At 49.5% G+C, this 18,241-nt stretch overlaps 1 protein-coding gene across 8 annotated transcripts in view; it reads right to left on the minus strand.

The window, feature by feature from the left end:
• The window catches only part of COL18A1 (collagen type XVIII alpha 1 chain), a 219,766-nt gene that overhangs the window by 99,404 nt on the left and 102,121 nt on the right, over positions 1-18,241 (minus strand). For 4 of the 8 annotated variants that reach the window (XM_067548597.1, XM_067548596.1, XM_067548595.1 and 1 more), the window contains exon 1: positions 4,840-6,490. The exons of 1 other annotated variant lie outside the window; for it this stretch is intronic. In XM_067548597.1, coding sequence (XP_067404698.1) covers positions 4,840-6,394 — 1,555 coding nt within the window. In that variant the 5' untranslated portion in view covers positions 6,395-6,490. Of the gene's footprint in view, positions 1-4,839; positions 6,491-18,241 lie in introns of those variants that run through there. 3 more of the 8 variants (XM_067548599.1, XM_067548598.1, XM_067548601.1) reach the window with 3 other exon arrangements.

Raw genomic sequence — 18,241 nt, forward strand, 5'->3', positions numbered from 1 at the left:
AAATACCATGCAGTTTAGAAATTAACCCAGACTAGTGCACTGAGGGCTGGGTTACAGAGCAAGGTAAAATATAGCAAACTGTGGCAGACTTTACACAGCTGCCTGGAAGGGTCAGAGAAGGGGAGGAATGGGACAAGTTACATATCCTGCTGGGATATGCTGGGAGACAGAAATCAAATCCCCTCTTTCTGCAGTATCCCAGTTAACCCTTGCGGAAATATCGATGTCCTAGCCAATTCTAACTTCAGGTGGGAAACACGGAGCAGGAGCAGATGAACTGTTAAAAAAACAAACAAACTACTCAAATATCCCACTGCCCTTTAAACACCTAAGAACAGTGACAATCCAGAGACCGTTCTTATCAGTAGCTTGTCTCTAAATACAAAACAGCAAGCCAGCTGCTCTTTAACTAGGCTGCCTGGCTTTGTCCCCACTCAAAGCCCCATTTCCATAAGCTAGCCATCAACAGCTTTTCCTCTCCAGAGGGCTTTTTTTTTTTTTTTTTGGTACTCTTGGCCTGGGAACATTTCGCTGTGCAGTCCAATACGCCCTTGTGTGACCGACAGCATTCCTGAGAACATTTCATGTCCACCCTTGAGGGACAGGCTAAAAACAGTAACTCTTCAGTGGCAAGGGCAGTATTAATGAAAGGTCAAGTCCTGTAGGGAAACATCCTTACATACATAAGAGTACCCAATTGTCGCTGCACTCTCCTCCTTCCCTCTTGTCAAACAGACCATCTGCTCCCAGACATTGTGGGGGCACTTTATACTTGCTGATGGGAATCCCCAAGATAAAGAATTCCATTGTTTAAAAGGGGCACGGTATCTCCTTCAAAGTCATTGCAATTGAGCTTTAATCCACTGACCTTAACTAACTCCACAGACATGACAAAAATAAGGGGAACAAGGAACCTACAGAGACCCGGAATAAGGCTCATTAGAGTCGGCTCCAACATTTAAAAAATGGAAAGAAATTATCTAAAATGAGTTAAATCGTTAGTCCAGGTACTGCAATCCACAAACGGTGTGACTCCAAGATGGCTGGGTCGGCTAGTCTGAGATAGCCAGATGCTCTGTTCAAATGAACAGGTGTTCTGGTGAAAACATCTAGCAGGACACATCACCGGTTCCAACTACAGTGAAAAGAAAATCCAAGTCTCCTAAAAATATTCAAGTCACAGTCATTCTAACACACTGTGGTACTTAATTTCTAGCTAGGATAGAACATACACATACAGTTTAACAAACAACCTGTTCTCACTGGCAGGACAGTACAGAATTTAAGTGTACTCCCAGTCGGTGACATGGCTCTGAATTGCATTTCTATCCCTTTAGAGAACAGCCCTGGTACATTTTGCCTGTGCGTGTGTGCATGTAGACGCACTTTTTTTGGTTGACTTGTACTACAAATAAAACATATGTTGAAAACAAAATGCTATCCCTGCTTCCCCGACAATGGGAACCAAATATTTGCTAATGTGTAAATAATTAACCACAACAAAAAGGAACTCAGTCAGCTGTCCTGTGAGGGTATCCAAGAAGAAAGGTTAGCCAGGCTTAGTGCAGATGCGGTCATGGTCTGCACTACAGAGTATAACCTTTACAGGAGAAGGAGAAACATACCAGAGTTTGGTCTATACTAGCTTCCAGTAATTTAGTGCCCTGTCCCTGCAGAGCTACCCAAGGAGCAGACACAGCTCAGCACTCTTCCCCCCTCCCCCCGAATGCAAGGACTGGTCTTGATTAGTTCCAACAGCAGGGCTGGCCACCCAATGAGGTGGGCCAGAGTCCTGTACTCCCTCTGCAGAGACTTGGGGTCTTCATCACCTGGAATCTTTAAATCAAGACTGGACATCTCTTTCTAAAAGAGAGGCTCTAGCTCAACCACAAGATGCAGGCTGGACATGGGAATCCAGGTGACATTCTCTGGCCTCTGCTAACCAGGAGGTCAGACTAGACAATGATGATGGCTCCTTCTGAGCTTAATGCCTGGTTATCTGTGGACTGACTCACAGTGAGTTGTCCCTCTTCTGCAAGGGACCACTGGAGAAGGAAGGCATCACTGGGTGAGAGTACGGGGTGGAAGAAACTGGTCCTTATAAATGTAAGAACATTAGAAAAAAATGTGACACAGGCAGACTGGTTGCTGAACAGAATATCTATCTGTGCTTCCCCAGAGGTGCACTAACATCGGAGAGCTGCCCAGGCCCTGTACATCCAGCAGACTGCACAAGACCTAACTCACGCACTGTGCCAGGCACAGCTCTGCTCAGAGGAAGCCAACAGCACATCAAGAGAATGCAGCACCACTTGGAGCAGCGTGGGAAGCTGTCAGCCAAAGACTAATTGGCATAGCACAAGGAATTTTTAACTTAAAGTGCACAACACTGGTAAGCACAGTGAGAGCTCAACAAATAGCCCAGGGTATGATAAAGTGGGGAAGCAGAAGGGAGAGATGAAAGAAGGGACATGACATCTCTATTAAAACCTCTGCCTTCTGGTTCCTCTCTGGCCTCAGTGATTCAATGCATAGAAAAGCTGTCACGTGGAATTCCAGAGCGAGTGAATTTGGAACATGCATCACTAAGGACAGTGCATTCAGACTGTGGGAACAGTACCCTGGTGCACTGCCTGAAGCATGTGCAAGCCAGGCACCGGAACAACAGCTGGTTAGCAACATGAGACATTCACGGGAGTTTTTAACCTCCTGTATTTCTAACACTTCTCAAAATTTGAGCAGAGGATGTGGCCGGGATTGTCTCTCTGGCTGTCAGCCTTGCAGAAAGCAATGACGAATTGGCAGCAACATTGATTTGACAGAGGTGAACTCAGACAGAATTAGATTAAGACTTCAGTCCAAAGCCTTAGATGAGGATAGAGGAAGGTCTCGTGTTTTAAGTGTCACTCAGTGCTTTCCCAACAATGCCAGCTCCCAGGCTGTGCTTCCGCTTCCCAAGGCCTGGACCCTAGATGCTGGCCCTCCATGCTGTATACACACAGCAGGGAAGGGACGGCAGATCTGTGAGAAAGTGTATCACTCCTGACTTCATACACTTTAGGCAGTGGAGTACCAAGGGTGGGTGAGGCCACCCCATCCGAGGCATACCTGGAGTGGCTGGTAAATGCGTGGTGCCAGGCCGGCCCTTCACAATAGGCAGGGGGCGCAGGAGGCTGAGGGGCAGCTGCTCCCGCTTCCGCTCCTGTGCTCCCCACGCACGTGTCATGAAGGGCCTACCCAGCCCCCCCAGGCTGGGCAGAGAGGCTGCCCCATCCAAGCCAGCGTCAGGCTGCAGCAGGAGAGGCGGGCGCCGGATAAGTACAGGGAGGAGGGCAGCGGAGCCCAGCCTACATTTGCGTCCCCTCTCCCCACCGCAGGTACAGACACCCCCCTCCCTAGGGCAGCTGGGGGGCGGCACTTGGACCCCTCCTGCCCTCCACGGGGGCACAAATGTAGGCTTGGCTTCTGGGCGCCGGAGATCTTCTGTATGCCACTGACTTTAGGAGTGTACACTTAACACAGCGGGATGGTCCGGGGATGGCCCACACACCTGCTAGCAGCCCCACTCTCATGACCTGCAGATCCTGAAGCCAGTGACCGTGGTGGGAGTGAGTCCAGCTGGGTCATGTTAATACAATATTTTGAAGAGTTAGCAGAATGAGGATTAATGTCATATCTTTTTAGGGCTGGGAACCTGGCACAAAACTCTCCTCTTTATCACTAGAGCACAGACAGAGAGAGAGAGTGAGTGAGTGAGTAATCTCTGGAAGGAACTTGCTTTCTTACTCTTGGAAGGTTTCATAGACAGTGTGGTGCAGTGTGCAGGGGACTCCCATAGACAGGGAAGGAGGGAACAGCCCCCAGCTCAGTGGTAGGGCATCGATACAGTGTCAACCCAGGCCCTACCCAAAGACTGTGCTAGTGAGGATTACAGGGCCAGAACGACAGAGGAAAGGGTCTGTGCTCCATGCTGCACAAGTCAATAGAGGTCTTGTTGCACATGCAGTTGCTTGAAGGGAGCAGGGGAGCGAGAGGGAAGGAAATCTGGAAGGCAATGTTCACTGCATCACCCACAGCCAGTGAAGAGTCCCTGAGCGTCAGGGACGTACAGCACCCCAGCCCCACACTGAGCCATCTTCCCAAAGCCATGCTAGGAAAGTGGGAGTCTCCAGAAAGAAAGCACCTGTTGTAAAACCCATCAGAATTATCAGTGATTTGAAACAGACCCACCCCTGGCTCTTTGAGTCCCACACCAAACATGCCTGGATACAATGAGAACGGCTAGAACGCAGGAGCCACAGGTACGGACCCAAATACAATAGCAGCAGCAGAGTCGTTCAGTGATTTCACACCCTTCTCTTCAGCAGAAGAGAGAATGGATTGCACCTCTCTCCTGCCCGCCAACCCAAAGCGAGAGGGGTTGTGCAGCTGGGCAGAGGGAGGGAGGAGGAGTCACCTGCCCCCTACCCCAATTGCTATTCATGTCCCTTCAGTGTCTGGCACAAAGCGCCGGCCTCTCCAGCAGTGCAGCCTGAGCGCCTTTGAGCTAGCAGGACTGGCCACAACCATGGGGCAGCACATCAGCTCCACGACGGCAGAACTCTAAAGATAGTGGCCAGGAGAGCTAGGGACACCTTCAGCAGCGCCAGACCATCCCATTCCTCCCTCTGCACTGACTCACCAATGGAAGGAGAGGGTGGGGGGCCAGTTTGATGGGAGTCACTGCTTTACCACCACAAATCCTGGCAGTTTTCCAAGCAAGAACAGATTTAGCTTAGCAAGAGGAGGGGGAAAAAAGAAAAGAAAAACAGGTAAGAAATATTACCCCGGTCAGATTACCTGCAGACACATTCACAAACACACAAGGGTACCCAGCATCCTCTGCAGGGAGAGAGTCACATGATATCGGGAGGCGCCCTTCTTTCAAATGAATCCAACACAGATCTTTCAGGGCCTCACAGAACCCCCAGCAAGGTGGGGGTGTGATCGGGACAGAAGCACTGCACCCCGGGACCAGCAGCAAGCAGAAAAACCATTCCAAGTAGCGGTGACACCGAGACTGAAGGAGCCCCTCCCACTCATGCAAAGCTGCCCAAACTTCCACCTCGCTGCTATGATTGAAATAATTCGGTAATCTAAAATGCTTTATGCCCAGGTGGTTGCAATATGACAGATCGGCTGGGAAGGGCAAGCAACGGCCAGCTGTAAGAGTCAGTCCAGGAAAGAAGGAAGCAAGCCCTGCGCTACCATTGTTATAGAGTTGCATAGTGTAGGTTAGTAAATCAAACTCAAGGGAGTCAGAATTATTGGCAGAAAAAAAATCCTGAGAGTTAGTTGCATTCGTATTAGAAACGGCCTCAGCACGGTTCCTATTTAAATCAGCCACTGCTATCCCAAAATGCACTGTGGAAGTTTCAGTGCTCTGCACTGATTGGCTGCTGTTATTTTTAAGGCTGTGATGGGTACTATTCCCGTAAGAGGCTGACTGGTTTGAATGGGCAACATAATGGGATAGCCAGCTGTCTAAAGAACCTGTCAGCTGGGCTGGAATCCAGTCATGCATGTCGATATCGGTCTGCAGCTCCCGCCAGTCCAGAGTGTTTGCCATTGTTGAAATGCCTCCTCTCTTTTCTGAGGTCACTCCCCAGACAGCGCTGGCTTCTGGGAGGGCAGCACCTTCCTGGCCCTCTGCTGAGAGGTGTTCCTGGGAGGCCGGCACCTCACCACCTGGTGAAAATGGGAAAGAAGTACTACCTGGAGGAGCCGCCGCAGGCTTCTGTAAGAGTGCCCGAGTCCCATTCCAGGCAGGGGGAGACCCTGTTGACACGGGAAGTGAAGCGTCTGGCTGCCTGGTCCCCAGCGGGCTGTGGCCATGCCCTGTAGAGTTGGTAGTCATGTTCTCAAGGCTAGCCAGCCCCATTGCAGTGCTTGGAGCAGCCAGGCCAGCGTGAGTGGTTGTCAGAGGAGCAGCGGCTGGGGGCTCTCCCGTGTTCCCCATCCTCTGGGGCAGGCTACTGATGTTCTCGGCTACATCCAGGATCTTAGTCCCCACCCCCGTGATGTTCTCCTTCTTGCCCTGAGGCACGGCAGATGGTGCCCGAGTGGGCACAGCGGTGTCCATGGACGGCTCCTGGCTCGTGACTGAGGGCATACTCCATACTTGGTCCTCTTGCTGCGCAGTAGCCAGCAGAACAGCCTGTGTCACAGGGGCCACACCAGATGTAAGCAGTTCTGTTGTCTGGACCTCTGTTGTGGGGCTCCCTGGGGAGGGCAGGGTCTTTATGTTGGGGGTTTTTTGACTCCCCCAGAGCCACGAAAGAAATTGTGCTTCTGTCAAGGAGCAGCAGCAGGTTAGCAAGAGCAGGAGGCACAGATGCTGCTCAGCTGGAGCCATGAAAAACACTGCTTCGGGGAGAGAGTCTGCAGCAGATGAGGGTCCGGGAGCGCTCACACTGGTCTGTCCTCTGCAGCTGCGGGAAGCATGCACAACATTTCGAGTCTAACACGAATGGAGGCGTGGCTAGCCGGAGCCCCAGCCCTGCTCTCAACCAGCCGGTCTCTCCTGCTCCACACCCTCCCTCCCGGGCTGAGCAATGCTCCCACTGATCACACCTGGAGTTTTATCCTTTGCCCAAAGCCATGATCTAAAGCAAAACCCGCCCGCTGCTCCTCCCTGGGCACCAGCCGCACTGCACGGTTGTTCCACACTCCGGACAAGCATTCTGCTATTTATTTCTCAACCACACCCATTCATGAGCCATGGGCCGTTAACTCTTTCTTGCCCACAGCTCAGCACATCCAGCGATCTCTGCCCTTTCCCGGCTGTAGGCTTGTGTTTTAGTAGCTGTTCTCCTGTAATTAGCCATGAGCAAAACTACTGAGCACACAGGCTGCTTGTCAGGAGGCCGTGGAGCTGGGGGCTGCAATGAGGACAGGGCTGCTGTCAGAGAAGGCACTGCAATGATTTGCAGTCAGTCACTTCACCCCCACTGGCTCCCTCTCCTCCCGCAGCCCCCCACCCACTCCTTTCCTGCCTCTCCTGAGCCTGGCTTCTACAGCTCTTGCTACTGTGGGGATGAAACATTCTCTGGGCTTCCTTCTCCCCTCAGCTCTGGTGGTGGAGAAGCTGCTCCCTGCCTCGGTGGTCCCTGCTCTGGGACAGGACATGTGTGGGAGGCTCTCTAGGAGTCCTGCAGACACAGGCTGCCCAAGGAAGGAGGTAAATTAGCACATTTCCTGGTGTCCTGGCCTCACTTCTGGGCTGTACTAGGTGGCCCTAGCCCTCTCTGTGGGCATCTCAGGCTGCTGTAAGCCCCCTGCCCATCCCAGGCAGATCTTCTGCCATCTGGGGAGTTGCCATCCAGGTTCCCCCAACCTTGGCCTGCAGAACCCAGGCCAGGCCTGGCGGCTGCAGCCAGGATTCCCAACAGGTATTCACCCTCGTTTAACGTCAGCGTGTTGAGACATTCCCCAACACCAGACCGAACGGGATTCGGGATCTAGAGCCACAGAACCACCCTTGCATTGATGTTCAAGCATCAGATCAGAAGCCTTTCATGGTGGGATGTTCTCAAAGGAGATGATGACAGCTCTCTATGCCAGGACATCCCGCCAGCACTTTGAGGTGATGGCAGCATTACTAGACATGCACACAGCATGGTGTGTGAAAATATTTCATCACCATTTTCCACAGGAATACTAAACATTTACTGGTTTTAGCATCATTCCCCTCTAATCCTTGGAAAAGATAGGTAATTCTATACAAAACCCCCCATATATTTTACTTTTAAAACCAGCAGTCCAAATATGATCTAATTTCCAAGCCCTTTTTAAAAATCCCAGAAAATAATCCTGCAATTTCTGTTGTATTGAGGACACTGGGAAATTAGGAGAACATGACTCATTTTCAAGACATATTTCCAAACCAACCACCAGTTACAGTATACCAGATAATACATGAAATTAAAAACAGGAAAAAGCGGGCAGTGAAAGAACAGATGAGATCTATTTGTTAAAACTGAGCTATGAATCTATCACACCACTGCAAGAAAGACCTGCACTTCGCAAACAGGCTGTCTGAATCTTACACGTTAAGCAAATGTGGAAGCATTAAAGACAATTTGAAAAACAAAATTGTTTGAACACCTACTTATAGGCTGTCTCCCATTGACAGGAAAGGCACCAACTCTGAGACTCAGGCGTGGGCTACACAAGGAAATTAGGTGGGAGTAACTATGTCATTCAGGGGTGTGAAAAATTTAAACTAACTTATCCCCAGTGTAGACAGCTTTGGTTGATGGGAGAATTCACTCATCAACCTAGCTACCGCCTCTCGGGGGGGTGGATTATCCACACCAACAGGAGAACCCCTCCCATCATCATAGGTAGCTTCTTCACTGAAATGCTAGAGCAGCTCACCGCTGCAGCGTTGTAAGTGTAGACATGCCCTGCTACTTTCCTGCAGACAGAACACCCCAGACCTTTGGCATCCATTCAGAGCTCAGCCTCTCAAGCAGTGCAGCCAGCAAGGGGCAGAGATGGCTCTGCCCACATCACGCCCTTCCTACCACTGGACCAGCCCCAGGAGCTGCGAGGGGAGCCTATGTAGGGCTGCCATGCCAATCTTACACCACCTGGGGGATTCCTCTACCCTGTGCCACAAGATTTCCCAGGGTGGGGGCATCGGTCGCTTTCTGGCCGCTTTCTGCCACAGCCATGGCATACAAGGACATGGCTCAGCATTGCTCAGAGCTCAAGCTACAAGCTGGGGATGTCACTCAGTCCTATGTCACTGCAAAATGAAAACTGGCACGAAAGATCTTGTCTTGGGACCTGTTATATGGTTCCATTTACATGGAAATGAAAAGATCTTATTTGGTTATTCTGCTCTTCAGCTCATACAAGTAAAAAAAGAATTTGAACTTTTCTGACTTCAGAGTTGTTCCTATAATAAGCCAGCAAATGAAAAATGAGCCAACAACTTACTGTGGACCAGACCCATTTGCTACTCACACGAAGTTAAAAATAACACACACGCAAGCACTTTACTCATCTGCAATACACTTTTCCCTCATGGAAGCCTGGCATTTTGGTTGTCCCACACCCTGTGCATCCATGATTTAAAATGAGTAGCTTCTACGGCTATGCAACCCTTTATTATTAGCTTCTTAATGCACATCATGAACTAAAGCAAGCCTGAATAGGCAGCACTGATGGATCATGCACCATGATGCATGTGGAGAGAGACATCCTCATATTCATTGGCTCAAGAGTCACATCCAAGTCACAATGAAGTCAGTGGAAAGATTCCCACTGAGCTGAGCTGGACCAAGATAGTGGGTGGACTGGCTAGACAACTGTGCCACCATATACCCCCTCCTTGGTTCTATGGCAGCTCCACACGCTGCCTTTTTGACAATAACGTCAAGTGGAGGAACACCACAGTGATGAAAAAAGGCAACAAACCCTGCAGAGCAAGACAGGCATTTAATGGCCATTCCACATTTCCTCTGCGAGTCCTTCTGTATCACTGCAGCAGCCTAAGCAACTCCCCTCGCCCACGCAATTCCCTGGCTAAGCAACAGCCAAAGTCTTACTGTATAAGACACGACTTCTCCCCCTTGGCCAGGAGCTGATAACGCTGCCCCGAAGGACCTACTCCCTTGGCGTCGGAACAAGAAGCCAGGAGGCAAGGCTGGAGGCATTCTAATCCAGACGTCCATCCAGTGCACAGGACTCTGATGCAAAGCCCACTGGAGTCAGTGGGAGCCCTTCCAGGGATTGTGATGAACTATGCATGAGAACCTTGGCAAATGGACAATCCTTGGCAATTCAGTTTTTCGCAGATGACTAGAGTACAGGGCCAGGACAAACCAGTACAGCACAGCAGACACAGGCCTTCACCCCGTAATCCCTGCATTTTGTGAGGATACCCTACATATCTGGGAGGGTGGGGCTCCCTCTCCTCTCCCCCCTCAGTCCATGCTCTAGGGATTCTTCGCCATAGGTTAACCAGACCACCCGGGATCTTCAGCCTATTTGCTCTTGGGACTTCCCAGGAGATTAACGTCTCAGACAGGACTCTGCAGCTGAGGAGGAAACCCTTCATTCCAGCCATACTTGGTGTAATCTGTCAGATCAGAATCAGCATCCTCCTGGCATTCAGCAGTTGCTCTCAGAATGAAGCAAGCCAATTACCCGTAAATTCCATTTCAGATCAGCTCAATTAGCCTAATGCCATGTAATCAGCCTTGTATGGGAGATTCCTCCACAGAACACATTAGGAGCTGGAATGCACAACACAACCTAGTAACCCCATTTCCCAAGCTACCCTCACTCTCTTCTCGGCTCACATCTTGCCAAGCACTCGCAGGTCTTTCCCATGCAGACTCGCACAGCAGAGCACTGACTCACTGGACCAAGTGAGGGTTTTCACACCCAAAAGAAGGACTGTAGGAGATTGTCTGGTTCACCCTCTATCCCCAACCAACACTGCAGACACCTTCCAATACCTGGACACGGCAGTAACAGCAGGGGCAGGAGGGAGGGCTATTAATCATCAGCATCAAGTTCAGTATCAAACCAGTAACAATGCAAATATAGGCCATCATTTGCCTTCAAAAGGCAAAGAATTCAAAACCTATCATTTTGTCAGGCCATGTGGTTAATGTCAAGAAAGTGGTCTTGGGCTACTGTATTCAAGACCAAGCGAGCACCTACCTAGGCGAAGAACAAGCAGCCAAGGGAGACCAATAAGACATGTGTCTTGGACTTTACTGGTGCGAGCGGGCAAGGACTATAAGTGGTTGGGAGTGGTGCAATGCAGAGGCAGGACACACTGATGGGAAGAGAGACTGCAGAACCTTTTACAATGCAGCCCGGCAGACAAATCTTCTGCAGTTCTGCTGTTAGCGACTTCTTCCCCCACTCTCACTGCTCCAATTTCATCACTAACCCAACGAGAGGTTCACTTCTTAACCTGAGCCCGTCTGAGCTGCAGTGTGTCACGCCACTTCTCCTTTCCCAATATCTCTCTTCTCCTTCATGTATTAACCCCCAGACACAGCAGCTTGTGTTTTAAACTGTACGCACAACTTCTGCAGCAGCAAGCTCTTCCCAATATGGAATGGCTGTGAAGTGGCGGGGAGCAGAGGGGTCCTGTAATCTGGTGTATTTACCTTTCTCCCAGTTCTTCAGAAACTTGTACTGATCAAGATCCATACGGGGTCTTTAAATGTGATGGTCAGCCCCAGGGTGCAACACTGCCTGTTCCCAGGCACTAAGTTGGTCCTTGTTACAACCAAAAAGTATCCGTCTGTCACGCTCCAGAAAGAACAGTTACTTACCTCGTAACTGTTGTTCTTTGAGATGTGTTGCTCTTATACATTCTAAATTAGGTGTATGTGCGCCACATGCACCAGTCTCGGAAATTTTTCCCCTAGTAGCATCCATAGGGCTGGTTCTAGCACCCTCTGCAGTGGCACACATATGCACTCCTATATAGAGTGCTGCCGGCCGGCCCCCCTCCCTCTCAGTTCCTTCTTGCTGGAACTCCAACAGAGGGGATGGAGGGCGGGTTGTGAATGGATATGAGCAACACATCTCGAAAAACAATAGTTACGAGGTAAGTAACCGTTCTTTCCTCTGAGTGCTTGCTCATGTCCATTCTGAATTAGATGACTTGCCAGCAGTGCTTCTGGAGGTGGGCAGGAGTTCAAGACCATGACGATTGCAACACCGCCCTTCCAAATTTCACATTGTCCCGAGCTTGCTGCATGATGGCATAGTGGGATGCAAACGCATGGACCGAAGATCACATGGCAGCTTTGCAAATATCCTCAATGGGCACATGAGCCAGAAACGCCGCCGAGGAAGCTTGCGCTCTTATAGAACAGGCCGATATTAGTGCTGGAGGTGTTACTCCCACCTGCTCGTAGCAGGCCCAGATGCAGGCCGTGATCCACAATGAGATACGTTGCGCAGAGACCGGGCTGCCTTTCATATGGTCGGCAATCGCTACAAAGAGTTGGGTTGAGTCCTATCCAAGTAGAACGCCAGAGCCCTTCTAACGTTCAGAGAGTGGAGATGCCTTTCTTCACTTGACCTGTATGGCTTTGGATAGAAGACTGGCAGAAAGATATCCTGGTTCACGTGGAAGCGGGAGACCACTTTCAGCAAGAATGCTGGGTGCGGATGTAATTGGACAATGTCCTTGTAAAAAACCGTGTAAGGGGGCTCTGACGTCAGGGCCCTAATTTCAGACACCCTCCTTGCCGAAGTGATGGCTACCAGAAAAGCCACTTTCAAAGACAGGTGCATGAGTGAGCACGACACCAGGAGCTCGAAGAGGGGCCCCATCAATATAGAAAGGACAAGGTTCAGATCCCATTGGGGAACTGGATCTCTGAATGGAGGGAAGAGCCTCTCTAACCCTTTCAGGAAGCGTCCCACCATCTTGTGAGAGAAAACCATCCTACCTTGGATGGGAGGGTGAAAAGCCAAAATTGCCGCCAAATGGACCTTAACCGATGATAAGACCAGGCCTTCCCGCTTCAGGTGTTAACAAATAGTCCAAGATCACTTGCACGGACGCTTTCATCTGGGAAATATTCTGTTGCACCACCCAATGCATAAAGCGCCTCCACTTTGCTCAGTAGGATGTCCTCATGGATGGCTTCCTACTTTCCATTAGGATTTCTTGGACCTGAGCTGAACAGAACAGTTCCTCTGCACTGAGCCATGCAGCTTCCACGCTGTCAGGTGCAGGGAGGCGAAGTCCAGATGTAGTAGCCAACCCTTGTCCTGTGAGATGAGGTCCGGCCGTAGTAGGAGCTTCCACGGGCGTACCACTGATAGCTCCATCAGCATGCTGTACCACTGCTGATGTGGCCATAGTGGGGCTACCAGGATTACTTGCGTCCTGTCCCTCTTGATCTTTATGAGGACTTTGTGCAACAGTGGAGTCAGAGTAAAAGCGTACATGAAGCAACCTGACCACGAGTAACGTGTTGGTCAATGAAGCACTGTCAATCCCTTGGAAGGAGCAGAACAGTTGCATTTTCTGTTCTCTGAGGTGACGAAGAGGTCCACCTGGAGAGTGCCCCACCTCCGGAAAACAGTTTGTCACCTCCGGATGTAGCAACCACTTGTGGTGAGAGCAGAAGGACTTGCTTAGGCGATCCACCAAAGTGTTCCTGGCCCCAAGAAGGTGTATGTTTCTAACTGGATGCTGTGGCCCACACAGAGATCCCAAAGTCGCAGGGCCTCCCAGCAAAGAGCTAATGATCTCCCCCCCACCCCACCCCACCCCCACCTATTTATGTAATACATCGCCTTGCACGACCCTGTTGGAGAGTCGGCGAAGGAATACTTTGCACGCCAGGCACACCACTCTGAGTTCTTTTACATTGATGTGCAGAGTCATTTCGTCTTTGGACCAGAGACCTTGAGTTTGAAGTGCTCCCAGGTGTGCTCCCCATCCCAAGTCTGACACATCCAACACCAATGACAGCGACGGCTTCTGGCCACGAATGGTACTCCCGCCAACACATTCTGGGGTTTTGTCAAGCAGGATAGGGAGGTAAGTATCTACAGGAGCATGGTGAGTATCCTGTCCAACCAGTGACAGGCTGGGGAGTACACTGATGCTAGCCACATCTTCAGAGGTCTGAGATGTAACCAGGCGTTCCGGACCACATAGATACAGGCCGCCACATGCCCCAGAAGGCTGAGGCACACCCTTGCTGAGCTCTTTGCGAAGGACAAACACATGGCAGGTGACCGTCATGCTTAAGAAATTAAGGGGACTTCCTACTCACACGGCAGTTCCCTTGTAAACAGCGCAGCCAGACTCCACGGAAGGTAGTGACAGTCTGTGGGGGGTTCGAGTCACTGTCTGATATGCTGGGACAGCCCTCAGCTTCTCCAGGGACAGTATCCAATTGGGGAGTGGAGGAAGGACTCGTATAATCACAAACAGGGGAGCAGGTGTCCCCATGACTCTCCCTCTCGGGAGCATTCCCCATCAGGAAGCAGGCAGTCTGAGAAGGCCTGGTGTTTTGAAGGAAGAGACTAGAGATGGCCAGCAGCACATCCAAGCACTTCGGGGAAACCAGACCAGCAGCTTCACTCAAAGGAGCTCTGATATTGGTTAAAGGACGCATTCACCCCTTACCAACCCTGATAATCAGAGATTCAGGCCCATGGTCTCGCTTGGACTTTACTCCAAAGCTCAGGTCACTGTGGTAGACGCTTGGCACATTTCACAATTTCGTAATTTCTCCAGTTTCAATTTTCAAGCCGGCGAGCAGCTGACCAGAGCAGCAGCAAGAGGCTGAAGATGCAAGTGACAGGTACCATAGAAAGTCTTCTTCAGTCCCCCCACCAGAGCCAACTGCTTACACGTTCCAAGCAAGAGTCGGCGTTCTTCTCTCTGTCATGCACAAGGAAGGCCCCTGGGACAGCATCAGCTGCTATAAAAAAGTACGTTTACCCACATGTCCTCCTCTCTCACTAAGCATCACAAATGATGAGGCTCCCGTCCTTCAGGGTCTGTGTACACAGCACTCAGGAGGTGCGACCAAGGCACAAGCCAACATAACCACACCGGCACTGATCGAGCTAGCTCGCTAAGCATAGCAGTGTAGCTGCTACAGCATGGGCGGCCCGGTGAATACAATCCCACCGAGGACCATGGGTACATACGTGGGCAAGTAGCCCTCCCCACCACAGCGACACAGCTATTTGTAGCAAGCTAGTGCAAACAAACTTAGCTCAGACATACCTACATTTGCCACAATCACACCTTGCAACTGCAGTGCAGACATGCCCTCAGATGGGCAGTTAGAGGAGCTACTTACTGTGCTGAAGTGGCTGGCAGTACACGAGATTGCCCAAATATTCTGTTTCTTTTAGTTGACGAAAGAATCAATTTTCCTTCCCTCAAGACTCAGTTACGTTCACTATGTTTAAAATGATCTATTTTATTTTTGTACTTTTAAAAAACAAACCATCCAAAGAAAGATGCAGGCCTTAAACCAAGTCACCGTGAGACTGCAATGCTGTCCCACCTAATCCCTCCTTCATGCCATAGCTACACCTGCAAAGACGTGCCTGTCTGCTTCCCTTTATACACTGTGACCAGCACATTTGTTTTGAATGGCACTGTTCATCATGTGTAAAGTTAAGCATGTGTGTAAATCCTTACAGCTCTGAAACAGACTGCAATGTCTTTGGGGTAGGGATTGTGTTCTCTATGAACCCTTAACACACCCGTGGGTGCTTTAAAATAATAAATCATAATATCCTGGATACAAGCAGTTCATTTGAGATTTCACTAACCAATAGAGCACAGAAAAGAAGCAGACGGTTATTTCGAAGAGTATCAATTTTCCTCCATTCAGCTACGAAAAAGTATGAGAGATCAATTTAAAATTAAATGTAAAACTTGCTATAGCTTAAATGCACGCTTTTGACAACATTCCAAAAATACTCACAGGGAACAGTAACATGGAACATAAAATACTAGTTTACTCAAATGAGACATTTTCCGCTGTATTTTTTAATATGTTGTTTGAATAAGAATCCTGGTGCAATACCAAATTTTGGATAACTTCCCCCAAAAACCTCTTAGTGAATTCATCATTTTATTTTTAAAAACTCAAAATTAAAATTAACCTGAAACTAAATTCTGGAAGAACTTCCCTTTGATAGATTCTCCCCTTCCCCTTCTGCCTTCTAAATCCCTCTCTACCCCCCCCCCCTTAGTGAATTCATCATTTTATTTTTAAAAACTCAAAATTAAAATTAACCTGAAAAAAAAAATCCCAAAACAAACAAAAAACCCAATGCAATTTCAAACACTCGCTTTGAAAAAAGTAGCTGCAAACACTTGCTAAAGTGCAGCTCTCCTCTGAAAAGTGGTTATGCCAAAAGGGCATCTTCTTCCTCAGCAGGTCCAATTCCTCTGTGTATCCATAATCCTACCTGCTTACGTTAGGGACAAATAAAAGGAATATGTCTCGAGGGGTTAAGAGGAGTCCCAGAAGTGGGGTGGATGGCAGCAGTGGGCTCACAGAGTTGAGATATGGACAATAGGTTCCCTATTTAAACTGGTTCTTTTAAACTACTTTTTACAATCAGGCTTACACAGCCATCATGACTCAGCAGCAGAATCCATATACTAGTTCCCACTACATCTGCATGATCCCACTGACACCTGAGTAGCCCACCTGGGTACAGGTGTCACCAAGAGGACAATGGGCCTTCACAGGTGTAACTAAGAGCAATATTTGGGCTGCAGAATTGTTCTTACTGTTAAGTAAGAGTCAGGAAGAAGGCAGCTTGGCTTTTCAGACCCCACGATGAATGGAAAATAAACTGCTTTAATTGTAAGCTGAGACAAATTGATCAGATGCAATAAACATGGCACCCCTGAATCCAGTTTCACAAAGTCCCTTTTCAGAGAGTAACTGCTTAGGTACAAGACGGATGGCTTTGCAGAAAGCCCTCAGACAGACAGAGCCCTCCCCGCCTCCCTTTCGGCACCAAGACCTCACTCAGTCTTCTTTAATGCAATAACTATTGTTTTTAAAAAGTCAAATCGAAGACACAGAGTCATTTAGTCAAACTGTTAAGGCCCAGAATGCAGGGGATTCTCCAGCTGTATTATTAGTGACTGCCCATTGCATGCCATCTAAAATGCAGTTCTTTGCATCCTTCCCCTCCAGGGTGGTCTGTACCATGCGGGCACGGACAGAAGGATGAAAAGCTGGTAGGCCTTGTCTACACTGGAGAAACTGACAAAACTAATCCTCACCAGGCCTACCTGTGGTCCATATGGGATTCCTCACTGAGGGCCTGTCTTGATTCACAGCAAGCTGGGGTGTAAATCTAGCCTGCCGTACACCAAGTATCCATGTGGACCCTGCTTAGAGTGACCAGATGTCCTGATTTTAATCGGGACAGTCCCAATATTCAGGGCTTTGTCTCATATAGGCGCCTATTACCGCCCACCCCGTACCGATTTTTCATACTTGCTATCTGGTCACCCTGACCCTGCGGTGGCACACTGACAGTTCCCTACTGTGTTTTATTCGCTCCCAGTTCACAGCAGCATAGATCAAAGTGCAAGAGGGCACTGGTAGGAACAGCAGGCTAGTGCAAAGTTGATTTACACTCCAGTTTGCCACATACTAAGTGTCCATGTTGACAAGCCTCAGAGACAGTTCTGGCAGCCAGACCCACTTTCCACACATGTAGCTAGAATAGGTGGGAATTGTTCTGACAGATGTCATTGTACCCTGTTTGCGAGGCAGTGGGAAGAAGAGGTGGGAGGAAAAGGCCAATGAAGAGATAAATAAGACCCAGCACCAGCCAAGTCAGCCTATACTGACACTGACAGCATCAGTTACTCAACCCAACCAAGAAACGCCAGAGGAAGAGGGATGGATGTGACTATTTCCCAGAGGTACCCTCACTCCCACCCACAAAGGAAGCTTTGTCTGTGTCTGTCCGCTGTCAGCTCCCTGACTCCACGGTGCAGGCTCCACCGTCCCTCTGCCGATTAGCAACAGGCAATCCACCGACCCCGAGCCCCCGCCAGCGTCCCCTCACAGTGCCACCCCCTGCTTCACTGGACGCTCTCAGAATTCACAGATCCGCTGCCCCTAAAGAAACAGGACTCCCCAGTTTGTGGTGACACTGGACATCACCGCTCCGCTTAACACACAGCACTTAGCTATGGTGACAGTGGAAACAAGCAAAAGTTTATTTAACCAAAGAGCAGAGATTCAAATGATAGCAAGTAGAACTACTGGAAACAAATGGATCCATCCAAAATAAACACCACTCTCATCCTAGAACCTAGAGTGATTTAACTAGTTTTTGTCATGCCCTATAGAGCAAAAACTCACCCCAATGCCTTCCAAGCCTGGTTGTAATCTTCCGTTCACAAGATGAGTCACGCTGCTGCAGCTTGCCTCCACAGTGGATAAGATCCTGGGTTACCCTCTGTACCCCCCATTTCCACCCTTCCCCCCCAATCCATCTCTAAACAGGACACCTGCCTGCTGGCTGTTTTTCCCTGTGTGCCTTTCTTCTCAATTTCACAATCCCTTGATCAGCATTCGGCTTAGCCTGTAGACAGGCCTCCACTATGAAGTGGATAATACACAATACACACATAAGCAGCCAGAGAGAGAAGGGTCTCTTCCCTTTTACCTAACAGGAGCATATTACCTAA

Source organism: Emydura macquarii, unplaced genomic scaffold (assembly GCF_026122565.2).
Source record: "Emydura macquarii macquarii isolate MOO-44397 ecotype Brisbane River unplaced genomic scaffold, CSIRO-AGI_Emac_v2 contig_1253, whole genome shotgun sequence".
NCBI lineage: Eukaryota > Metazoa > Chordata > Testudines > Chelidae > Emydura > Emydura macquarii.